At 40.6% G+C, this 27,098-nt stretch overlaps 1 protein-coding gene across 3 annotated transcripts in view; it reads right to left on the bottom strand.

Annotated features, from left to right (window-relative positions):
- The window catches only part of DAAM1 (dishevelled associated activator of morphogenesis 1), a 161,930-nt gene that overhangs the window by 84,556 nt on the left and 50,276 nt on the right, over positions 1 to 27,098 (bottom strand). For all 3 annotated transcript variants that reach the window (XM_032405215.1, XM_032405214.1, XM_032405216.1), the window contains one exon: positions 14,888 to 15,107. In XM_032405215.1, coding sequence (XP_032261106.1) covers positions 14,888 to 15,070 — 183 coding nt within the window. In that variant the 5' untranslated portion in view covers positions 15,071 to 15,107. The remainder of the gene's footprint in view (positions 1 to 14,887; positions 15,108 to 27,098) is intronic.

The following is a 27,098-nucleotide window of genomic DNA, read 5'->3' as shown; positions in this document are numbered from 1 at the left end:
TGCTCAAGGTAACAAAGCTAGTAAATGGTGGAGGAGGTACTGGAGTCTAGACTGTTTACACAGCCCACGTTCTCAACCACCAGGTTGTCCATTCTGTTGGTCATTCAGCAGGTAGGTAAAATCCCGGCACTGATGCAAGTATGAAAATGTATCCATCTGCTGCACTCACAGCCTACTGAGTGTCCATTAGCAGAAAGAGGAGGATGCCGTTGTCAGCCAGTCCTGAGTTCCAGGTCTGGCTCTCATGGGCTATGCAACCTTGCACAAGTGACTTAACCTCTGGACTTCAATTTCTTCACCTGAAAAATGAGAACGATAATATATATCTGACAGAGTTCTCTCGAGGATTCACGAATTCACGCAACCAATTTTTTTTTTTTGAGTATTTATTAAATGCCAGGCATTGTGCTAGGTGCAAGGGACAAAAAAGTATCACAGAGCTCATATTCTTGAGTGAGAAGAAGGGAAATCCAGCAATCACATGAACAAAGATATGATCACTCAGGAAGCTGAGCTCTGACAGTACACCTGTTGTGGGGAAAGGCAGGGCAATGAAGGCTGCCCCAAGGAAGCAAAGCGAAAGCTGAGAGATGAATAGGAACTAAATAGGTAAAAAGCACAACAGGCAGTGAGTGAACAGTAGCTTTGAAGGATACTATGAACTTTGGTCTTTCTCTTAAGAGCAACCAGAGGTCACTGGCAGATTCTGAGGAAGAATGACATAGATTGAATTAGATAATGGCTGGGAGTGCCTCGGCACAAGGCCCAGAGTGTAATAAGACCCCCACCCCTCCATTCCAAAAGTATCTCTGCTCTGACTCATTCCATTTTAATAATATGGCTGAATCAAGCATGCAAGACTCTTAAGAGACTATCACAGCCTTAGAGATCAATCAACACTTACTCGCTGTCCTACCCATTCCAGGACCCTGGCCAGACAAAAGAATACAAAGATGAATAACAGACCTTGATTTCATGGAATTTAAGAATCTAGTTAGGAAGACAAGATGATAGAAAGCTTCAGTGGTTCCCTTTCTTTTCAGGATAAAGTCCAAAATTCCTCAACAGGTAGATGGAGGCCCTTTGCGATATGCTGACTTGTCCCTTCTCCTCTTCTGCCGCGACCACCGTCACGGCCACCACCGCTTAGCCACCAGCCACCCTTTAGCACTTCTGGTCACAAGTTGCCCACTTCTGAAACTTTTCACATGCTGTCCCCCACCTCTTTTTTCCCCCAGATTACAGAGATTTTTTATTTTGATACTTAATTCAAATATTGGAAAAAGCAATCATGGAAAACAAGGCAGGATCACTAGATCTCAGTATCTCTTTACATGAGGTTTTTTAGAAAAAGTACATCTGTGGGGCAGAAAGCAGACTGGTGGTTGTCTGGGGCTGGAGGCAGGCAGGGCTGACTGCAAATGGGCAGGGTGACGGAGATGTTCTGGAGCAGGACTGTGGCCATCCTGCACAGCTGCATACATTTACTAAATTCACTGAACTGTACACTCACCATAGGTGGATTCTATAGCACATAAATTACATCTCAATAGGCTGCTAAAGAAAAAGAATCAAGCTTGGTTGTGGGACCCCCAAGGAAAAGAAAAAATTCAGAGTAGAGAAAAACAACCTTGAGTAAACCACAAGGAAAGAAATTCCTTTTTTTTTTTTTAATTTTATTATGTTATGTTAGTCACCATACATCATTGGTTTTTGATGTGGTGATCCACGAGGAAAGAAATTTCTGATTGAACATTAGATAAACCCAGGAGTTGGCTTAGAAGAGAGCCTGACTGGGGAAAAAAAAAAAATGTAAAGAAAAGGAAAAATGTGGTCCCCTTTAGGATAAGTAGTTTGCTCTGGGAACTGTTACAATTTCAGACACAACTTTTGTTTGAAACCAACCAAAGATCACTTATATGAAATATCCTTTCCTTGAAAATTATATAGACTCTATTAATATGCATTCCATTTAGACCAAGAGATAGTATTTCCCCTAAGGTCCCTTAATATTAAAGTGATAAGTTAAATTTAATGATACATTAAAACCTTTTCAGTGTTTTGGTTTTCATTTTTCCCTACTGGGGGCGCTATAGAAAACTGTTGGCTCCTCCGTGCCTTTGTGAATTAATAAGCAAGTTTTCTGCGAAGATTAACAAATGTAATTAGCCCAATCCCAGGAGGCATCCTGGAGGCTTCTAGATCACCTTACTTTTTGTTTTGTTTTGTTTTGTTATTTTACAGTCAGGCTAAGTCAGATATTATTTTGGGGATTGTCAATTAATGCCAAGACAAGCAGAACAAATTTAGTTCCTACTCCTACACCCTAGACTTGGATGGCCCAGCTCCTTTCAGTGCCCACAGAATTTTCTTTCATATTATTTTTGTGTTGGACAGAGTTTTAAGTTAATTGAAGGAAAATAATTTAGCCAGTGATAAAAAGGAGAAACAATCACACCAAGCATCATTCCTCTTCCCCTCAGAGCTCAAGCTTCTTGAAAACTAAAACCAGCAAACAAAAGCCTATATAGGCTTTTCTTAGAGAAAATATTAATTACTTTTAATATGTTCATAAAATCTATATTTGAGATACAGTATCTTGAAAAACGGTATAAATTATATATTTTCTATTAAGAAAAAAGGACCTTTGAGCGAAGCCCAGCTGTGGGAACTAAAGTTCTAGGCTTCATCACAAACAAAGCATATTATTAAGACCCACTTCTGAAAGGTTCTGTACAAAGAAATCTCACTGGTCCTACACTGCACAGTAAGCAGGCAGCGCTATAAAGAAATCTATATAAATCATAAAACAATTGGCACAGTACAAATAAATCTAAGGAAATGGATTGATTTGCTAGATAAAGCAAGGGAAGGAATTTTGAAAAAATATACAATAAGGGTCTTAAATGAGTTGAAAGAGCTCTTTTTAGAGATTTAGCTAAACTGAAATAGGGAGTTATTTATAAAACTTCCAACACAGTACTGAAAGCATTTATTCTTTGAAAATCCACCAAATCAATAGATTTCAGTGAGCCAACAAGTAAGTTTCCAGATTAACAAGAGAAATCTTTAACAAAGGAATTCTGGATTTCTATTTCTAATGAGTTAAGCTAACTCTTTACATACATACTAATACAGATTCACGCAGAGGTAATAGGACATGCAATTAATGCCGGTGGGGGGGGAATTAAAAAAAAATGAGGAGACAAGAAGCTAAGATAGGTCCCAGGGGTCACCCTGTCAACCAACTTACTGTTTTGTGTGTTTTTGTTTTTGCTTTTTAGTGGTCTTGACCAGGTAACGAGCCATCTGACTCAATGTACAGACCTCACGGAATTTCTAACCATTATTATTACTCAGACAAAGCTAACTTTTCTCCTTCAAATTACATACTTCAGGTATTTGCCCACAGCATGGAGACCCAATTCACCCACCCTAGCCCCACCCACCAAAGATTTCCCCACAGGAAATCCTCAGCAATCCTCAGGTTCACTTAACATACACCCTACATTAGCTGTTTCTGGATTTAACCCTCTCTGTCATTAACCCTCTCCTTTCATCCCATAACTCAACACTACCAGAAATAAGTCAGACGCTCGGGGGCACAAGTGACTAGGCCTTAAGTCATATAACATAGTGATAAGTACAATGTCATGGGAGAAAAGGCCAAATTACAGTTTTACAAACGTAGAGAGAAAATGTACTATTAGGCTGAGACATTTCATCAAATTTATGAACATCCATCCCTACCACAGCAAGTGACCATCACATCCATAAGTCACGGACTGCCAATGCAGCTCTTAAAATTTAACCACAGTGACCTTGAGAAACAGTCCTTTACTTTCATAGCAGTGGTTTGAAATCTGAAAGTGAGATTCCATATTTGTCAGTTTAAATAGAAGTACATTCAGTGACTTATTACCTGCTCCTAACCAGTCAGGAAAAACATAAGTGGAAAACAACAGAGTGCTTTAAATCCCAAAATGGATGTGTACACACAAGAGAACAAACCTTGAAGGTTTTCAGCCGGTAAGATTTCTGCCAACATTCTTAGTCACTACGCGAAATACCACAGTATGACTCACCACCACCTATACCCAGTCATGTTCTCTGTCTGACAGACATGTTTTCCATTCGATATATAAAAATAAGAAGTGAGATCCCACAAGCAAAGGCTGACTAATAGAAATAATTTTTAGTTTCTTACTACCAATGGTTAAGTGTTTTATACTATTTCCCTTCCTTTAATAGTAGGCAATGCAAACTATAACCAGTTTGCTAGACAAAATCTGCTGCTAAACCTGTAGGCTTCTTATTTAGCTTGTGTTATTTCAACCAGAACTCATTAGAGCAACTTTAACTTTTAATTAGTACGCATCACCAGCAGTGTTCCAGGAATCTAAAATAAATAATTCTATTCTAAGTATATGTTAAAATTATCTCCCAATATCCATCCAGCCACCTAAATATCCAGTTTTTACATCTATAATCTGGTACAACTTCTGGTGGTGACAAGGCTTAACTGAGAGAATTTCTAAGCAGTGTTTCCCTAACTGAATGAATGGAAGGACTTTGTCTCCTGGGACAAAGAACCAGGGTAGAGTGATAGACATAGAAAGGCACCCAAAGGCCCTGGGGGCAACTGTGAAACCGAGTTCCCCTTCCCTGAATGACACCTGTGGTGCTCTCCCCAGCCCAGGCCCTTCCCACACCTGCTCAGCAAGCTCTTCAGAGACTTTTTGGCAGCTCAGCCAACACTTAAGTTTTATTTGGGTCAAAAAATATTTAGCACAATAGGTCTCTTCCCACATTGCAGCTATTTATCATGTCACTTACGGCAGAGAGACTGGACAGAAAATAATTCTTAAACCTTATCAACCTTATCCTCTCAAGCTGCTACCCTTGATGCTAGATACTTTGGTGCTCCCCTATGAAGAGTAGGACTAAAGAGAATGGTAACAGTGGATGGGGGACAGGAAGGGTGCAAGGATCAGCCCAAATCCATCACTTCTACTTTGAGAATAATTCAGAATATATACCCAACCGCTGGAGGATTCAGCAGTCATGAATTCATGCACAGATGCACGCATGCATGCATTCAAATAGTTACTGAGCATCTCAAGTATTAACCTTTAGTAATTAGTTACTCATCCAGGCCACAAGCATTTACTGAGCACCCAGTCTGGGCCACGCCCTACTCTGGGCCCTGGGGTTCCTCAGGATGAAAACCCAGATTACAATGCCTGTGTGTCATTCTGCTCTCTGAAAATGCAAAGGTGTCTATCCATAGATGGATTTAACATAATGAGTGTCCATATGGGAATAAACTCAAACCATCTGATTGTTTAAAAGATGGCAAAGGACTTGACTTTTTCTTCTACATCCAAGAAATACCCATCTTTCCTGAAAACAACCTATATATACATTCTAAATAAGCTTTCAGTCATTTGGTTTAATTTAGTTCTTAAATATTCCATTGTGTAATGAAATAAACAGCAGCTGTAGGATGTTTCCAGTGGATTCATTTAAAATTGGACAAGAGGGAAAAAATTGCTACATTTTTAAGGATCTTATTTTCCAAATATACAGAGATATGGTTCTTTATCCATAAGCCAAAAAATCATAACTAAAAGATGTAACTGGTACTGAGCTCCTGTAACACACATCAAGAAACAGTCTGAAATTCCTGAGTAAATCTGGGAATTGAAGGTGGGAGAGGGGAGGATTCCAAGTACAGTGGATAAAATTGAGGACAGTTAAAACTGAAATACACTACCCACATATTGGGCATTTACCTCCCACAGGCCATGTGACATACGTTTTATGTGAGCAAATGATGTTTAGACGAATTCCAATGCATCGATATATATTCTCATGTGCAGTTATTTATACAAACTACCAGATTGTTCTAGCCATTACTGAAACACATTTTCAAATTTATACTGGAAAGCTTACTAAACCACATGACTTATGGAGATGAAATTATTTTCCCAGTCTTTTAAAACCTGTATTGATTTATATGGAGACTACATGTAGAGAGTTGGCAAGTCAATACAGTATGTTGACTTTGTGTAATCTGCACATGGTAGCCTGAGGATTAAGTTAAATAATCAGGTAAGTAGGTATATACTGCTCAGTCTCTTTAGAATTCATAGTAATGAAATTCATCAAGGCCAAGGGGACTCCTAATCATTTTCTAACATCATTAGTTCAGAGATGGTTTTGCAGCTATTTGTATTAAAAGAAAAAAAGTTTTCGTGTTTCTTTCCTCCATCTTTCCACACTCCCCCTCCCATTTCAGTCCCTGTAAATCTAAATTAAGAAGCACCCAGAAATAAGTGTATTGATTTAAGTATCTAACATGCAGTAAAAAATCTATACTTAATAGCCTATAGGAAAGGACATTTGGAATGATCTTGGCAAGATAAAATATAAATTTAGTACTAGAAGGAATAAAATGGTTTTGTGGTTTCACCTTAAGCTTTACTGGATTTGTTTAGTAAATCAGAAGACAAGAAGGGAACTTAAGAAGCCATGCTGACCATCTTACTGTCTTTAAGCAGACAGGGCCTCCAACCAGTACAAAGAAACGTAGACTGTCCTTTGGGATGAAGATCTACTGCCAACCCTACTTTGATTCTGAGAAGTAATGTAATGTTCTATTCGGAAGTACAACAGATATAAGCAAGCAAAACCACCTATACTAACATCACCCTGTATCACAAATCATCAGCTGTTCTCGGGGCCAAAATAATTTGTTTATAAAGTTCTGGGTTTGGGATCATTTTTTTGTGACCTGTAAACTGACCGTGTATTGGCAGCAGTTCACATCTGCTACATAGGAATTTTAGCACTGAATACATTTAAGCCCATAACTACTTTCCCACTTCCCTCTGTGATGTATTGCATATTTTCATACTGTTCTAAACATTTTTCTATAAACTCATCAAGTTGATGTATCCAAAAATGCCACAGAGTCAGGGGAAGACCTATTCAATATATATATTTTTTTCTTCATTGTCAACTAATCATGTCCTTTAGCTAAACAGAATTTTCTCTTTGACCTTTATAGGTTTATCAAATGAAAAGAATTTTAACCTCATGGAAATAGAACAATTTTAATATTAATTTTTCACTGGATTCTGATTTTTGGCTTCCAGACAACTGAACACTTTGAGACTATTCTAACATTTCTTTGAAGTCTTTATATAGTCTGATTTTCTCTGCTTAATTACTGAGAGCAATCCTTTACACTCTAAGAAACAATAGATTAAAACTAGATTCCTTACAACCAGTTTTTTTTTTTTCCTTCAATCAGGTTAAAATTAAATGTTCTTGCTACCCAATTTTTGCATCTTTTCTTGGAGACAGGGAACTGAATAGCTCCTATGAGAAACTTTCTATTCTTAGTCATGGCCTTAGTGTGAAAGGCGAGTTTAAAAACAAAGAGATAAAAAGTGTTGAAACTTGTCATCAATTCTAGTGATAATGGAAGAATTTTTATTAAAAAGAGCTTAAGATAGTCCTAGTAATAAATGAAATTATGTTGGCAGCCTGAGAAGATGGGTAGAAATTCACATAGCTAGGAAAAGAACAAAATTTGTGCACCGGTAAATCTGTAAGACAAATTTGGATTCCTGTAGCTCCTTTCATACCAAAGTGACTTCAGAATATATTGAAAAATGAAAAGTTTACTGATGTAGATTCCCAAGTGAATTCACTTGGCACAGTTTACCTTGACTGTGAATTCATCTGACTCTGATAAGTCAACTAAATTCTCTCATCCCTGCTATCTTCATTTCTCAAATTCTATGCTGGCTACTAATGTCCCCAGTAACTAATAATAAAACTGACGTCTAGTGATTAATTATGAGTATACAAATCTTCCCATCAACCTATGGTATCCAGCATCACCACGTTCCCCATTGAGATTTAATTTTCACTGACAATCCTCAATAGTATAAATGGTAGTTTTGTGATCAATAATGAATTTTTTAGTAAGTTTCTTTAAAATAGTTTACATTTCTTGCAAGGCACAGTACTCTAGTATATTATCTTAAAACATTAGACCCATTGGCCAAATAAATGAAGACTGAGCAGTGAATTCAAAAGAAGACAGATTAACCAGAAAAGTGTAAAATGTAATTGGTCACATTTCAGATTTAGGTAAGGTCGGGTCCATGATGCATATTTCCAACTAGTCATAAATTCATAGTGATGTACTGTAGTAGAAATGAAAGCTTTCCTCTAATAAATCTATGAAACTGATTCCAAATACATTAAAACAATGCGTGTACTAGAAGAATGGAGATTTGGTGCAAAACACTTCAAAACCATAACCAGGTTTATCTTAAACCTGGTTTCTCACCTAAAATTTCAGCCAGGTAAAGCAGTTGAACATCTGCATGTTTCACAAGACAAGAGAGCTGAGGGAACCCGTCAGGAGACACCAACTCCAGCATCACTGTGACTGTGGAATATTCTGTAGGTAACCCTTAGCCCACCAATTTCTGGTGTATGCAGGAGTCTATGCATTGGGTGGAAGAGCAAAAGGGGGCTCCTCATAATTCTCTCTTTCCTTTTCATTTCAAAATTAAAGTACCCTGAGGAGGTATACATGGCAGCGAGAAAGCATCTCACCTCAACAACTGGACTCAAATGAAAACAGAATCTATTCAACAAGACAGGACACCTTTTGCTAAACTTATCAACACTTTACAGAGACTTCAAAGAGCAATGGTTATTTTTGTATATGTAATCAGACAGCAAAATATTCTGCTGTACTTTTATATATTTAGTTCGCTGAGAAAACTGTAAGAAAGCAAAGATACCTTCCTCTCATTCAAATAAGAATCTTATATAACTAAATCAATAATACAATCATCCCCATCCCCTTTTCCAGAACCTCTTCTCAGAAACCTCAGTCCTCCCAGCCTCCTATTTCATGTTCCATCTACACTGAGCTTTCTGTTCCTTGAGCCTTCCGTGCTTTCTCTCACCTCCCAGCCCCCTACACATGTTGTTTTCACAGTCTGTAACATTCCTCTCTTCTCCTTGCCTGGATATTCCTACTTGATTTTCATGTCTTACATTAAATGAAACTTCCTCCACAAAGCCTTCCAAGACCCTTCCACACTAGTTTAGGAATCTGTGGGGTTTGGGGGTAGGTGTCAGCAAATAGAAAGTTTGGAATTAACCAACAGCTAAGTTAAGGAGCCAAGCAAGAATGGAAATCAAATACCTTCTTTTTTACGCATTAAAGTGGAGTTGGAGAACCCAACTTGCACCTGCGGACAAGTGGCCTTGCTGAGATTTCAATGCTGAATTAGACACTTACTGCCAGCTGGACAACTGCAGAACTCCCCAAGGGGGCTTACTCCTAGGCAATTTATAGCACCAAGGGCCACAAAATGTGTTTTCCTAAAAGCAGGCTGATTTAGAGAGAAATTGAGGAAGAGAGAGGGACTCAACTATGCATATCCCCAAGAGGAGCTGAAAGAGAAGCTAGGAGTTTCTGGATAAGAGAGCTAGGGTTATACATGTGGAACCTGTGAGTGGGACTCCCTCCTCATGAAAAAAGGGAACTGAACATTCTTCCCCAACAATATATACTGGGGAGGAGCCCCTTATAATCCTTGGGCACTCTGGATAAGATTACATGTTTAGTTGCCTGTTTCCCCCACTAGACCTTCAGTCCCACAAATTCATGAAGCATCATTGCTGCTTTGCTCACTAGTTATCTTGGGGCATAGAGCAGGCACTTATCACGCGCATACACCCCAAAAGAACTGACCAGTCAATTAATGACACATTTTTCTGTTCATCCTAAAGGAAATCTTCTATTTGCTAACATTGAGATGAACAAGTTACTTATTCTGAATAAGGACCACTTACAGAGTTATAATGCCTAGGAGTCTTCAAATAGGTTGGGGAAAAAAAAAAAAATCTAAGACCTTTAAAAGCCTGTAGAAAGACCATAGATAATCTTATTTTATGGGAACCGTACTGAGTCTTAGGTTGGTTATGCTCACAATTTGTGGCTGAAGCAAAGGACAAAGCAGAAAAAGTGGGGCGAGAAGGTGGGGGAGGTAAGACAGGAAAAAAAGGATCAATGCCTAAAAGGCATAAAATACATAGCAGAGATTACAAAAGCTCTCAACTGAGTATTTTTTAAATATACCAAATCAGTTAAAAATTGTTAGCGTAGAGACTATTTCTATTCGACAACTCACAAAAATAAATAAATTAATTAATTAGTTTAAAAAATTTCCAAGTTACGTGTCCTCAGTTCTCCAGGAGATATAGAATAGCTTTAAAAACAGCAGGTCAATCTGTAGGAAGTAATAACAAGTGTTGGCAAAGATGGGGTCAAACTGGAACCCTTACATACTGCAGGTGGGAATGTAAAATGGTGTAGCCAGTTCCTCAAAAGTTAAGCATTATGCTACCATATGGCCCAGAAATTCCACTCTTAGGTCTATATCCATGAGAACTGAAAATACATTTCCATGCAAAAACTTGTATGTGAATGTAGTTTACAGTAGCATTATTCATAATAGCTAAAGACTGGCAACAACCAAAATGTCCATCAACGATGAATGGATAAACAAAATGTGGTATGTCCATACAGTGGAGTATTATCCAACCACAAAAGGAAATGAAGTGCTGATATATACTACAACATGGATAAACTGAAAAGATTATGCTAAGTGAAAGAAGCCAGTCACAAAGAACCACATATCATATGATTCCATTTCATGAAATGCCCAGAATAGGCAAATTCACAGAAACAGAAGTAGATTGGAGGTAGCCAGGGGATGGTTGAGTTGGGGAGAAATGAGAAGTGACAGTTAATAGATAAGGGAGTTGCTTCTGGATGTCATGAAAATGTTCTAAAATTTATTGCGGTAATTGTTGCACAACTTCATGAATATACTAACAGCCACTGAGTTATATGCTAAAAATAGGTGAATTATATAGTCTGTAAATTAGATCTCAATAAAGCTGTTATTTAAAAAAAAAAAAAAAAAGATAAGCAGGCTTTTGGACTGGGACCCCCAGGAACCACTACATCCTGAAATTGGAATGAGTCTGCCTCCGCCGCCTGTAGCAGGTGCTCCTCGCAGCTCACCTTCTTTACAGATTCCCATGGCTGACCTCCCATTCAGCTTTGCTTTATTTATGAGATGATAAGGTTGCAGTAAGCAATTCTGCAAGCAACCTATTCAGTACCACTTTTAAAAACATTAAATGACTGCGTCATCAGAAGAGGCAAAGGAAACCAGCTTACAACAACCGGCTGTGATGAGATGCTTTCCAGCAGATACAGAGGTAAAATGCCCTGCAAGTTAGGACCCACATTGGCTCACTCACAGCAGGCAGATTAGCTTTCAAGAAAAGGAAAAACCTGGCATATCTGCTTAGGGTGCTGTGCCCAGGAAACACCTGAATTACTTTCCATCCCTCTCACTGCACTAGGATGTGAGGTGTAAAGCACCTAATAGAAGCCAGCCTTTTAAAAGACATTATCTTCTTTACACCAACCCTATCTGAGATATGGTACTATCCCCATTTTATAGGCAAGGCAATAAACTTAAATTCCAACAGAAACCATCTTAAAGGAAGCCACCACAGGTTGCAGAGTGGTCCAACCCCACAGGCCATGCGGTACCCCCTTCCCCACGTGGCCTCCCTTTCCTGTGCATGGGCAGAGGCAGAAGTGCTTCTGTGAACACTCAAGAGAACCCAGGGCAGAAGTTTCCAGTGGCTTTGAACCCACCTCTCTTGCCCCAGGACACCCCTGGCCATTGGATGGATTTGTGGTCTAAGTCCCTAAAGTCAGGAGTAGACAGAAATCCATCCGTCACTCACCAGGACAGATACAAACCTCAACATAATTTGTTTTCCAACGGTTTCAGCTTAAAGTTCTGGTTTGGCATTGGCTTTTTAACAGCTAACAGCTGTAGGCAATTTTCACACAGAATAAAGACATCAATAAGGCAGAGAGTGGAATTTTCTCCCTTATGAATACAGAACAATGAGCTGTCTTCAAGATGTACATGGAGCTGCCACCACACGGGCTCTGGCTTAGGTCTCATTTTGAGTCTGATAGAATACAATTGAAAAGACAGTGGATGTGGGTGCTTTGAGGGTACTAGCTCTGCCCGCCAGCTCCGTTACCACCACGAAGGCCTTCATCTATCAGCGACATCTATCTCTTTAGGCTGACTTTTGGTTTTAAAATACTTTTAAGCGGGAAATAAAACCAAGCCCGTGAATACATCATTATTGCCCTTCTTGATAGCCATCATGGTAGATGATTCACTGCCTCTCCCTGGAAAAGGATTATGTGTCCTCCACCCCCCATCCCCCCAGTGACCTCAGGGCTGTCCATGCAATTTGCAGTGCCAACCTCTACAGAAGAATGATCCATCCTTACTCTGTGAACTCAGGAGTGACCATGTGATTTTCAATGGCCAAAGAAATGTGGGCAGAAGTGACATGTATCATTTCCAAGCATGAGCTTAGAGCCTGCGAGCATTTTACCATGTCTCTCCTTCCTCTTCCACCAGGCTTGGGTCTTGGATGGAAGATGGTGAGGAACAGAATCACAGCTAGACATGCAGCATTAACAAGTGCTAAGCCACTGCCATACGTAACCACTGAGGTTTTGCTATCACAGGATGAATTACCTGAAGATGACTGAGACAGCCATTAACACAGACCCCCTCCACTTCTCTTCTCACTTTCAATCGCTCCTCACAGCTCACCTCCTCCAGAAAGTCTTCTGTGACTTCCCTCCTCATCACCATGTCCTACACCTCACAACACATCTATACACAATCTATGCAGAGGTAGGTTGTGCTTCTTCCTTTAGTGGTGTTATACCTGTATCAGTCCCCTTTTGCTACTGAAACTATCAGCTGTTTAGGAGCAGGTTCTAGTTTTCCATTTTGAACCTCCCGATTAACACCTAGAACAGAGTCTCTGCATGCAGAGGTGGGAGAGGAGAGAGATTTCTTTTTTTTTTTTTTTTAAGATTTTATTTATTTATTTCACAGAGAGAGACACAGCAAGACAGGGAACACAAGCAGGGGTGGGGGGGTGGGGGGTGGGAGAGGGAGAAGCAGGCTTCCCACTGAGCAGGGGGCCCGATGCAGGGCTCGATCCCAGGACCCTGGGATCATGACCTGAGCCGAAGGCAGACACTTAACGACTGAGCCACCCAGGTGCCCGAGGAGAGAGATTTCTTAAACACTGAAAATATTCATCAACATCATAAAATACAAACATGCTGCCAAGAGCCATCTCTTCCTTTTCCCAACCAATTTTGGTTGGTAACAGGCCCGTTAATCCACTCAGGAGACCAGAACTCAAACATCAGCTTCATAGTACCCTCTCATATTGGCTTATCTCATATGATAAGCTTATAGGTAAATTCTGGTCTAGAAGAGCTGGACTGATCTGATCAGTTCAGATATTACCCCTGGAGGGCAGTAACAAAACCTATGTTACTTTCTTGACCTAAGAGTCATGCAAAATGATAGTACTTTCTAGTATCTGTTGAACAGATATAACTGGTCCGATTAGAACTAACTCCATTACAAAATGCCAGTGGTGATAAAGGGAGGATAGAGTACTCATGTAACATTTATTGAGCACCTAATGAGGGTCAGGCATTGGGCCATTCCCACTATGTAAATTCTTTTTTTTTTTTTTAAATTTTTTTTATTGTTATGTTAATCCCCATACATTACATCATTAGTTTTAGATATAGTGTTCCATGATTCATTGTTTGTGCATAACACCCAGTGCTCCATGCAGAACGTGCCCTCCTCAATACCCATCACCAGGCTAACCCATCCTCCCAACCCCCTCCCCTCTAGAACCCCCAGTTTGTTTTTCAGAGTCCATCGTCTCTCATGGTTCTTCTCCCCCTCCGATTTCCCCCCCTTCATTCTTCCCCTCCTGCTACATTCTTCTTCTTCTTTTTTTCTTTCTTAACATATATTGCATTATTTGTTTCAGAGGTCACTATGTAAATTCTTCTTAGACACTACATCAAACTAGGAGGAGGCATTATTTTTTTCTCACTTTCCAGAAAACAGGCTTATAGGCTTTTTCCATACTTACACAGATAATAAAGTTGGAACAGTAATTCGAACCAACATCTTCCTAATTCCCATGCCACTACCCTTTAAACTGTGCCATAATATCCCCAAAAACATAGAATGGAAAGAAACATTACTTCAGAAGTGCCTGAAAAGCTAAGCTAAAGAAAGCACTTACATCTTTTGATGCATGGGTCCTACACCAGATACATCTCTCACTTCAGTATAGTGGATTCTAAAATATGATAGGATCTATAAAAAGTTTCCCACAACAGCTATTATTGCAATCCTATCATTAGGATAAATAATTATACTGTACTTACGTAATAATGTCCTTCATCAAAGGATCGAGGACAGGAGGAGGAGTATGACTAATTTTTAAAAAGACATTAATACTATACATTGAGAGTAGGGGTGGAGAAAGCATTAGGGAATTGTAGAAGGTGTGAAGCAGATGAGGGAATTATTTATGCACACAATATAGACTCAGACTGGAATGGGGAAGAATAGAAAGAGCAACTTAGGATGCAGTTCTGCCACATATTTGAAGACCTAAGGGTCTAAATCCCTCCACTTAAAGCAAAGCCCTTCAATGTGGTAATGCTACCCTCTTCTTTCTCTTCCTCCGGAGGCTCAGTGCTCACAGTTGGGGTGCCAATATAAAGGGGTCATTTCACTGAAAAAGGGCCAAGCCCATGGCTAACCAAACCAAACCATGCACATCTCTCCCCCCTCCTGGCTCTCAACCACTGCCAGGAAAGAAGTTGGGGACTCACCACAAGTTCACTGAACATGACATCCAGCTCCTCCACAGGGGGCATGGGTAATGCTGGCTCCATGGTCTGAAGCGCAAAGTTGCTATCGTTTCGCAGCCGATAGGTGATTTCTGGGTGATCATTATTTCGGAAACAGCAGAAGATGAACGAGATCCCCCGTCCACCTCTCTTCCTTGGGGCCATGGCTGAATTCTGTTCTATTTCTTGAAGTGACTAAACTCTGCAAAAAAGAAGACAGGACATGGTTAAGGAAGAAAAAAATGGGTAAGTTTTTTTGTTGTTTTTGTTTGTTTTGTTTTTTAAGTCAGACCAATTCAAGCAGAGACCTCTTCACTGGAGATGGTTGATATGGCCCTGCAGGGCACAGAGAGGACAACCCCAAGTGGATTTGGAGTCCAGCTGGGCAAAGAGCACATCCTTCTATTCACTTGTTGAATGTTTCCTGTGACCAACTGCTGAGCAAACAGTACAACCCTACCCCTGCATGACACAGCATATGCCCCCAATCGCACTGGGCTACTGGCCATTCTTTGCCTATCACATGCTCTTTCTTGCCAATCCGTCTTGCTCTTTAACTTTCCTGCTAGAATGACCTTCTCTTCCTCACCCCTAGGAATCTAGGATTTCTTACCCTTTAAAGTTTGATATCAATTTCTTCTTTTCTACCTTCCCAAAGTAGAATTAATGATACGTATGCTGAGGCATATCTATTCGTTCCAGCTCATATCACATTCTAAGTTCCTCAAGAGAGTACGTTCCTGTTAGACCATGATTAACTCCAAGTCAAGGGAAGGAACTGTACATCAAGCAAATTGTTGGAACTCATGCCCTGCACAGTGCCAGGAAGGAAGGAGGCACTCAGTTACTGTTTATCATGTTGAATAATTTAAATTCATAACAAAGGAAGAGTGACTTCACATGAACTAGAAGAATCAGAGATTTTCAAACAGAAAAGATCAAATGAGTTCACCAATAAGGACATAGTTATAGTATATTCACATAATAGAACACTGTGTACTCATTTAAAAACAAGGCATCTGTACATGTAGATATGGAAACATGTTCAAGATGCTGTATGATATATATACTACAAGATTATGTTTTAAAGAATGTATATACGTACTTATGAATATATATAAGAAAAGGCTAATAATAGCAGTAGTCTGTAAAATAAAAATAGGGGACTGGAGAACTATTCCTTTTCATTTTGTACACTTTTGAATTTGAATTTCTACCACAAAATTAGATTTTTAATGATTATATAGTTTAAGATTACAATTATATGTACTGCCTTGGGAAAATTCCCAAGTTATACTGTCAAGTGAAAAAAGCAAATCAAAGAATGAATGATGTGTACAACATGATGCCATATGGCTTTTTAAAAACAATCTCATACAATGATACAAACTCCAGTAAAAGTTCTCATAAATAACTAGGATTTGCAAACACTTCTAGAGTCAAGATCCTGCTCACTTAAGGGATAGTGGTCTCAGGAAGCTGGCAATTAGAATGGGAAGGGGAGGGAAATGTTAAGAGCAGCGTGTCCCTCACGTAGCCCTACGTGATGATCCAACCGGCTCTGGAATAAAGACTTGGCTGAGACATCCAATATCCCAATCTGTTGAAGCATACACCTCCTGGCCTAGAGTGTACTTGTGCAAGGCTATAGGAGGCAATACGCAGTACCTGGGATTCCTTTGGCAAATGTGTGTTAATACCTATTATATACCAGGCACTATAAGCACCTAAAGATACATCAGTGAAATGGGTCACTAGGAGCATATAATCCAGTGAGAAAGTAGTGCACCAAATAGTTGTAACAAAGGTCATATGGCACATCATACCAGTCAGTGCTATGTAATCAAGCATAAAGTCCACTGGGAAGAATCTGGGAATGGTATCTGATGGATGAGTGGAGCTTTGATAGATTATGGAAAGCAGAGCATTTTGGAACAGTGCAAACAAAGGCACGAGGTGGGAAGGCCAAGTTTTTATGCTGGCTCTTCTGTGTAACCCCAAATACAAGGTCCTCCATTAAACCCATCTTTAAACTGTAGATGATGGCAAAGCGTTGAGATTTCCAACAGGCTGCCATTTTTAATACACATTATTTGGAATTCTGCTGTTCAGAGCCTAGTCTGCCAGATACAGACCAAAATGGAAGCAAAATAATCATCCCATGACCCCTCAGTGGCAGTAGACACTTTTGGCCGACCCTCCTTAACTGCTCTAGCACATCACAAATGCGAAAGTAATCCCAACAGCTGCCTGTGTGTGTATGTGATTTTACTAAGCATATTCACACCCATCACTTCATTCCATCATCCTCATTTCACATGTTGGACCTAAGGAGGGACTTGGGAGGGAGTGGGGCAGTTAGGAAGAGAGAAGTTAGAGACTTGCTTTGCTGGGAAACATCAGGAGATGTTGATTGGAGAAGCCTGGTTGGGAATGGGGCAGGGAAGCTTGACAGAGGTCAGGGAACCTGCATGCTTAATCCAACTGGAATCCAATCCCCACCCTCTCCAACCTCCAGGCCATGACCTTGGTTCAGCCTCCCCTTATCTCTCACCAAAATGACTACAAGAGTTCTTCAATTCTTCTCCTTGGCCCATGATTCCCTAGTCTAGGGGTTGACAAACCTTTTCTGTAAAGGGCCAAATAGTAAATATTTTAGGCTTTGTGGACCCTTAAGCCTCTATCACAACTAGTTAACCCTGCCATTTTATTATGAAAGCAACCACAGGCATCTGTAAAAAATGGGCATGCTTATGTGCCAATAAAACTTTATTGTAGACACTGAAATTTGAATTTTTTTTTTTTTAAGATTTTATTTATCTATTTGACAGAGAGAGAGACAGTGAGAGAGGGAACACAAGCAGGGGGAGTAGGAGAGAAGCAGGCTCCCAGGTGAGCAGGGAACCCCGCCAGGACCCTAGGATCATGACCTGAGCCGAAGGCAGATGCCTAACGACTGAGACACCCAGGTGCCCTGAAATTTGAATTTCATATAACTTTCTCATGTCACAAAATATTTTTTTTTAATTTGTTTTATAGACCATACAAAAATAGGTGGTGTGCCCAAGAAGGCCCATGGGCTGCAAGTCATCAACAATTGCCCTAGTTCATCATATTCATCATTTAATTCATTAACTCAAAAGTTTGTTGAGTCCTGGGGTGCCTAGCTGGCTCAATCGAAGAGCATGAGACTCTTGACCTTGGGGTTGTAAATTTGAGCCCCACACTGGGTGTTAGAGATTACTAAAAATAAATAAATAAACTGTTTTTATTTTATTTCTTATTTTTTTTAATGTTATGTTAGTCACCACACAGTATATCATTAGTTTTTGATGTAGTGTTCCATGATTCATTGTTTGCATATAACACCCAGTGCTAATAAACTGTTTCTAAAAAAAAGCTTGTTTAGTACTGATTATGTGCCAAACACTGTGCTAAGCACTAAGAAAAGAGGGACAAAAATGAGATGATGTACCCTTCAGGGAGTTTTAGAAAAATTGTTTGTTTGGGAAAAGGCATGGAAAAAAAACAAGTAAACTAAACTATATTAATTTTAATTAGTGTTACAGGGGATACAAGAAAAAAGTGAAAGAAAATGGTAGGATGCTGGTGGTGGTGGTGGAGACAGCGACTTTCAATACTGTTTAATACTGTTTAATACTGTTTTAATACTGTTTCAATACTGTTTAATACTGATCATGGACAGCCTTTCCAAAGAGAGGGCATTTAAGCTGAGACCTAATGGATAAATGGAACTAGCCCTGCAAAGTGTTGGGGGAAGAGGACTCCAGGCAGAAGGAGTGTATGCAGAAGCCCAGAGCAAGTGGGGAACTTGGCACCTCTGAGTCAGGGGAGGAAGACCAGTGTGGCGGGGGCATAATGAGTAATGGCAGTATTAAGAGAGAAAAAGCTGGAGAGGGTAGGAGCCCAGACCCCAGGGCCTTGTCCACCGGAGGGAGGAGTCTGGGATTTATTCTCAGCACATCATAAATCTGACTGTGTCACTCAGCTCTGCAGTGTCTCCTGGATACAGTCCAGCTTCTGGCATGGACCATAAGACCCTCCATGGCCTAGCCCTTGCCTACTTTATTTTCTACCCTTGCCTTCCAATATCATGAACACTGCCCACTCACATGCCCCCCACACACCTGTGTATGTATAGAAATCATACCTTGACAGGAGTCACACTTCTGAGCCCACACATCCATAGCTCCCTCAGCTTAGAGTGCTCTTTTCCTTCTGTACCTAACCATCTTCCACTCACCATTCAAGACCCACTCAAATACTACTATTTTAATGGGCCTTAGGTTTCCCAGAAATGGTCACACATTTCTTTTCACAGCCCAAGCACCATATACATAGTTGAGTGTTTTTTGGTTGTCTAGATTTTTTTTAAATTCTTGTCTGTTTTCCCCACTGGACTATGAGATCCTGAAGACAAGGGACTAGGTTTCATTCAGTCCCTGGCACATGGTATATTCTCTATAAATGTTTGTTGAATGCAAAGACATAAATGCCTAAGTGAACAGATGGTCTCGTGTCTGAACTTCAGGGTTGTGTGACTGGGTGTGCTTCCCACAGTTGCCTGCAGATCTGTTTTTCAGAAATGCCAAGACATGTAAAGTCAATCATACCGCCAAGTGCTCCTTAGCCACTTGTCAAGCTTTCTGATGCTGACAGGAGCCTCACAGACTTCATCCTCCGGGTATCTGCAGCTTCCCTTGAGCAAGGAGCTTCTTTCTGGCTGAACTAGCTGGTGCCTGGTTTTTCCACCCACCCTCAAAAGTAAGCTCTATGGGAAACAGACCCACTGATAGAATCTTTTCCCATTCCTTACACTCAATAAACACTTTGCCCAAGAAAGTATTCACTTCCTCAGCTATCACAGCTGAACCTTAGTAAGCCAGACACAGTATTAGGTGCTGGAGACAAAGACGAAGAAAATTCACAGATTCAGGGAGATCACGGCCTAGTGAGGACATTCAGGGAGCAGCTAAGTTGCTAACTCTGTCCAATCAAGAGGGAATGCTGTTACTGAAACCTGGGGCCTATGCTTCCACATCTTGGCCCCTTTTAAATCAGATCAGCCTGAGGGAAAGGACTAATTCCACCATGACAGCTGGGCCCTCAACCAGAACATATCTTCTAATCTCAGCTTCTGGCACCATCGCAGAGGGGAAGAAGTCACTTCTGGGACATCCAAAATGCAATCCATCTATAACATTACAGATGACTATTGCTATGCCGTGCACAAGGAAGCAATTAAAAAGCTACTTAAGATTCTGGAGCAGGTGCATTTTGCTTAGCAAAGAATAAGAAATTTAATCCATCTGCGGCCTAGCTCGAAGTCAGAGTCATTTGTACTGCTCTTTAACAAAACAAACAAGACTCTCAATGTGGTAACAGTCAAAAAATGAGGGCCAAATTTTCGGGAATATAGATATGATGATCGTGATGATATAAAACATTGGAGAACTCACAGTCTCCGAGAAAACCCTCCTTAACACTTTTTTTTGATAATGCGAAGTCAGAACACATATGGGATACGTAAGGTTTGTTTCCCACAAAGCAACACAATATTGGTACCTAATGTATGGCGTAAACTTGGAAATCATGTTGACAAAAAAAGACGCATACATCTTTCTAATTGCTTCATCAGGGACTTTTGCCACACATTGATAAGATGTCTGTCCAGACTGAGGGATACGCTCACTGGCTAAGTTATCAAGGTTCTCCTCTAACCAAAGTGGTTCCAGGGAAACAACTTAGATCCTGCCGGAAGGGAGACAAGGAGAGACTGTGAGTTCCCACCAGTCACCAACTTGGTTAGACAGTTGAGAGTTTCTGCATGTACTTGCCAACTGTGGTGGGGGACCATGTATACCATGACCCACTTCTATTTTTTTTTAATCAAGACAGTTCACATTTAATTCTCCAATTATAATTTCAATACTAAAATATGTCATTGTTTCTGCATTGTAAATGGTCTCTGGACTTTCTAAAACAATGTCACAGACATAAAAAGAGGAACAAGCAAAAAAAAAAAAAAAAATGTATGCCCTCAGAGCCACTTTAAAGAGAATGGTTGGGGAACCCTCCATTTTAACTGCCATACCTATTGTTTTCAGAGCTGCTGCTTGCCCCACATTTTGCAATTTTCCAAAGGGCCCTGACATGCACTTTTGTTTTCAACAACAGATAACATTAACCCAAATTCTCTTATCAAGAAGAATGTGAAAAGAAAAAAAAACTGCTTTGCTTCTTTCCTTGGTCATCTCTCTCCCCTCTCACATTCCTCACGTCTGGTTTCATTTCCCAAGCACACCAGATGCCAAATACTATTTGGAGCTTTAAAAAAATCATGGGATACAGTCTAAAGGTTGTAGGAGGAACGTTTGAAAGGGGATGTGTTTTCCCCGCAAGTTTCAACATCCTCTCCACCAGGAAACGGAAAGGGCGTTTCTCAGTAAGCGTGTCCAGCCGAGGGCCAGCCGTTTCCACACACTCCGTCCCAAAAGGATGTTCTAACGGGGCACTTCTGGAAGTGGCTTTTGGAAATACACCCTGCAGTCAGTCCCCTCAGCCCACTGACTTTCCTGAGGAAAGAGGAAAACAATACGGGCACCCCACCATTGACAGGAAGACCAAAACCCAAACATTCAAAAAAGCCACGGGCACCCTGAAGATACTCTCTGACCCACTGCCTAAAGCAGGAGAGTGAACGCAAAGCACACCCCCTCCTCTGTGCCCACTCTACAGTGGTGCAGGCGGGGGGTGTGCACAAAGTGGAAGCCAAAACTTGTCCCAATCCTTCCCCACTTCCTCCCTAGATAAGGGAGGAAGGAACCCAAGTGAAGTCCATGCACACCCTCAAGCCAGCCCAAGCCTCAACCAGCACATAATTAAGCCTTTCTTCCAAGCCCAAGTCACAGACTCCTGCCAGAAAACACCCCCTGTTCATGTAAAGAGCAAAGGAGGGGACCTCCAGGTTTCACCCTAAAAGCTGCCAATGACTCTTCTGTCATGACTCAATACTTTAACCATGGGTTTAGGCCATAAATCCCTAAAGCCAATACAATCCGGTTCTCGAGTTAGGAAGTATGTGTTGTTCACGTGACAGAAACCAGTCTGGAAGCCAGGACATCTCTTCTTGATCATCTGGGAGAAGGGCCAAACCAAAAGTGTCACTGGAGCTCCCCACCAAAGAAAGCACAGCCTTGCCAGACAGCCTGTGTGCCCTTGGGCCTGTGGACCTGTTGCTAGTCTGTGAGTTAAGTCAATAAACAAATTTAAGCTGAAGCCGAAAGAAATGAAAATCGTTTTCCCCCTTTAGGTTTCTCTCTTCAGTGCCACTAAGGGATCCACTTAACTTGTACAAAGACAAATTTAAAGGAGGGGTTACACAAACGTAGGAAGCTACAACTCAGTGGCCGGTTGTCACATCAAAGCTCTCACTCTTCCAACGGGCCAAGTTTTGTTCTTTAACAAACATGTAAAACAAGCAACTTTCCTGAATCACCCAGCAGCTCTTTCAGGAAGACCAGGAGAGTGAGACATCACAGTCACCAGAGGAGAATACCTGTATGTTGCAAGACACCAACAACTGCCTGTACCCTACCTGCTCTGGTCCTCTGCTGACCCCACCGAAGTGACCCCTGAAGTCAGAGTCTTCACGGCAAAAGGCAGATGCGGTGCCTCTTAAAAGGCCTCCCCCACTGCAATGACCACACATCAGGTACGTGAGGTCTCAGACCTTCCCAAACAAGTAGCCAAAACTTTGGTGCTATCCACAACCAAAAATGTAAGGGATATTAAAAGATAGTGCCTAAAAACAAGTAGATTATTACTCATTTTTTGGAACCTTCTCACAATTGAAGTAATTCTGGCAAATCCTGAGAAAGAAGAAGTTGGGTATATACTTAGTTTGAACAACTTATGTGTTCCAGATCTTCAAGTAAAGCTGAATAGGACTTAGAGAAGATAAACTGGAGGTACTCTGGGCCAAGGACTTGCCATGTCACCTTCACAGTAATATAAGTCCCTCTCCCCAGTGAGGACCTAACACATGGTCTCTTGGGAAAGTGAACTCTGCTACTGACCGTCACAGCCCCCAAACCAGAGGCTATTCGATCTTATTCCCTCTCAAATATCATAACTACATTTTATCATCAAGGTATTTTATTGCCAAGTGGGTATAATTTTTACTTGTACACAGGCCTTTATGGAGAAGAATGTCCACTGGCATCCTAGGTAAACTACAGTTCTCTGGACTGAAAATGAAGAAATAAAAGCTTGCCTACAGGACTTTTTATGTTCATGTTTACTGAAAGAAAATTCAAAACTCACTAATTACCTTCCTCTGTTCATGTTCTTCTGACTACTTTTATGCCAAGATTAATAGAATTGCAACAAGAGAAAATGAAACACCATGTGGAACAAAAGTTCTTGGTTAAACTTAGCCTCATTCTCTGGTAACTATTAAGAAACCCCCATCTTTCTCATGGAAAATGTCTGTGCTTTTCAGTTAGGGTAAAACTAATGAACAGACACAACATGACACACAGGCAGCCGTGGAGACCTGACCCGGGTTCAAATAGCAGCTCACCCACTTCTCTCCTGGACGAACTGTAGGAAAGACTTCAACATCCTAAAGTCCTCTATAAATGTTTGATGGATTTTAAGTGGACGTTACAAAGGGAAGTGAGAACTACATTAAAAAGTTGGAAGGAGGATTTATATTTGCTAACTACTGTTTGGTGGAAATGTGTTAACCAGATTCCTTTCTCTGACATTCCTGTGTGTATCAGCAGAACAAATTCCTGGAATGAGGCTGGTTTAATCTCTACAGGGCGGTTGTCATCACTAAATCAAGGGCTCTGCAGGTTAGTCAGCTTATCTGCGAATTGTGGGAAATTCTCTGAGAGTTTTAGGGGCAATGTGAGAAAAGGCACTTTAAAAAAGTCTTAGCTTTCCTGTATATTTTGAAGCATTCGACAGATTAGTATTTCAATCCAACCATTTACCCAAGAGCTACCACACAGCACACCCCACTTAGTCACTGCAAGGACGCTGACATTGGCAACACCGACCCGATTCCCCTTCACATTTTACTCAGGCACTAACCTCACCTACTTATTATTCTACTTTGTACATCTGAAGGCATCTTTCTATCCATGAAAGTCTTGGGAATTGACCACCACACTAGACAACCTACTGCAAACACCCGGAGCCACAGGCTTTCACACTTTTGCCTCAGAAAGGTCATTCTGAACATGTGTGGACATGGCCACCATTTGCCATTACAAATGTAAAGAATGTTTATAGAAAGCTAGGTCCATGGTGATTCCTGGGTTTAAAATTACAGTGTGGTGAGTTGTTTACTAGATCCTGAATCTCTCCACAATGCCTGCTACTCAGAGGGGTTCATTTTGGGCAAGGCCAGCACCACACCTATGCTCAGGCTGTTACTAATGAGTCCTGCGCATGACAAGGCGAGGAGAAGCCACCCAGAAACAAGAAGGGCAGATGACGGAGGCACATTATGAAAACTGGAACTCCCTTCGAAAGTACCACCCTGCCCTTCATAAAAATTCTACCTACAAATTTTACATCATAAATCTTCAAGAGAGGCTCATGAAAAGATGATGGTAAAAGCTTCAACTGGATGCAAGTTCAGGTGTAGAAATAAGGCAGTAAAGAGGCATTCCGGCCCCCACCTGTTTGAGAGGTTGTGTGGCTCTAGTGGGTGCTGCTTCTTCAATCCAACCTGCCCCAGCCCTTCATGGGAGACACACATACCCTCTAACGACTGGAAGTGAAGGCATTACTTTGTCATGTCAGCCTATAAAACTAACTTCCAAAGCACACAGCACTAAAAAGACCAAGAGAAATGAAGCTTCGACATGGGATTTCCCCAGTCTCTCTTCATGTTGGGAACCTCCATAAACAGATATACAACCCTCCAAAATCAGAACAAACTTTTTCTTAATGGAGGCGGGGGGGGGGGGGGGGGGCGCACCTCAGCCCCACAATGAGCAATCTAATAATCTGTGGCTGGGAAAGTCAATTGTATCGCCTCAATGGAATGCAAAATGGCAATATCTATTGTTGTTTTTAATGTACTGGCCCTCTGATCCACATCTAAGAATTCCTAGATTCCATATATAGGGATGAACCTACAGATATACTCACACATGAGTACAGAGATATATTAACAAAGATATTCACTACAACGCTGTAACAGAAAACCCATTCATCATTTGTAATAGAGAATCATCTATGTGTCCTTCAACAGGTGGATGTTTTAATAAATGTTGGTGCACCCGCAATATAAAAACACTGGTTCTCGGGACGCCTGGGTGGCTTAGTCGGCTAAGCGTCCAACTCTTGATTTCAGCTCAGGTCATCATTTCAGGGTTGTGAGATTGAGCTCCACACCTGGTGTGGAGCCTGCTTAAGATTCTCTCTGCTTCTGCCCCTCCTCCCCACCCAATAAAAAAACAAACCAGCAAACAAACAAAACCACTGGTTCTCATACTCCGATGCCCGGGCATTATTTACTCCATACCAATTACATCAGATTTTCTGGTATTGGGGGCCCATAGTGATTCCAATGTACAGATAAGTTTGTGAACCAGTGCTACAGAATCCTAAGCCCAGGTTCAAAGAATGTCCTAGGTCTGTGAATACTGACATGGGAAAGATCTAACATGCTAAAGGAGGTAAAAAAGAGAAAGAAATCAAGCTACATAGCAAAACATATGTATCACCATTTATGTTAAAACTAAAACAAAACTGTATTTGTAACAATACACAAACATCTATATATGTGAACGCATAGAAATCCTTCCAGAATTGGAAATATAAACTGTAAAGTTGTTAAAGAATTTAGTAGCCAAATGCTTGGCACATGGAAGATGCTCAGTAAATAGTGGCTCTTATTTCCATGTGCATCTACGTTTTTGGAACCTATAGTTTCACATGGATAACGAACTCTTATAAGCACATCATATAGTATTCTACTGAAACTAGAAAGTTTGCAAGCCTTCCCAATAACCCCATTAAAACTCTAAGTATACACCTGAATAACTCATTAGTCTTATTTAAAATTACAGCTTGCAAAAAAAAAAAATAAATAAAAATAAAATAAAATAAAATTACAGCTTGCTTTGTGCATACTTGAAACCCATGCCCAAAAATGCAGACAGCTTCACTGTCGATATTATATTGATTTGTAGATCCACCAAAATGGCCCATTTCAAAGTTGTTCTACATCAGCCAACAAATCTAAAAACTTCAATGTAATGTTGGGGCGCCTGGGTGGCTCAGTCGGTTAAGCGGCTGCCTTCGGCTCAGGTCATGATCCCAGGGTCCTGGGATCGAGTCCCGCATTGGGCTCCCTGCTCGGCAGGGAGCCTGCTTCTCCCTCTCCCTCTGCCTGCCTCTTTACCTACTTGTGCTATCTCTCTGTCAAATAAATAAATAAAATCTTAAAAAAAAATAAAATAAATAAAAACTTCAATGTAATGCTAGATGCAACCTTGATGAACACAGAGAGGAAGAATACTCCCAAGTCTGCAGGTACCAGCCACAGGGATGACAATGTGACAAACTTTTAAAAAATGTTTTGTTTCATCTTAAATTTTGCAGATCCCAAGAGGCAATTAGTGGAGCCATTACGTTGGAAGTTCTTCAACTGGTCACAGGGCCAGTTTAAAAATAAAGTTGGGAAGTTCTACTATTGGCTCTTTTTATCTGTCTCTGTTTCACTTATACTTCTATTGCGGATCAGAAATTATAAGGGCATCACAAATATGGCCCAGAACAAGAGGCTTAAGGATGCTCATACATGGAATGAAACTTAGTACTTGGTACAGTCTTATGATGCAATCAAATATATTTAAAACTATATTTTTATAAAAGGGAATTCAGTACAATTTTCAAAATTCTTCTCTATTTTAGGAAATTTTAAAAAGGTATGCATCATCCACATTTACTTGGGCACTGAATGTTTGACTACAACAGCTTTAAGCTGGCTTCCAACAATTTTTTCCCAAATACATGCCCCTGAGGTTCTATCTTTAAAAGGTGAAAAGTTTGGGGTCCTTTTTTTTTTTTTTTTAAGATTTTATTTATTTGAGAGCGAGCGAGCAAGCATGAGCTGAGGGAACAGGAGAGGGAGAAGCAGAAGCAG

Source organism: Phoca vitulina, unplaced genomic scaffold, assembly GCF_004348235.1.
Source record: "Phoca vitulina isolate PV1807 unplaced genomic scaffold, GSC_HSeal_1.0 scaffold7, whole genome shotgun sequence".
NCBI classification, from domain to species: Eukaryota; Metazoa; Chordata; class Mammalia; order Carnivora; family Phocidae; genus Phoca; species Phoca vitulina.
This window is presented reverse-complemented; position numbering and strand designations above follow the sequence as displayed.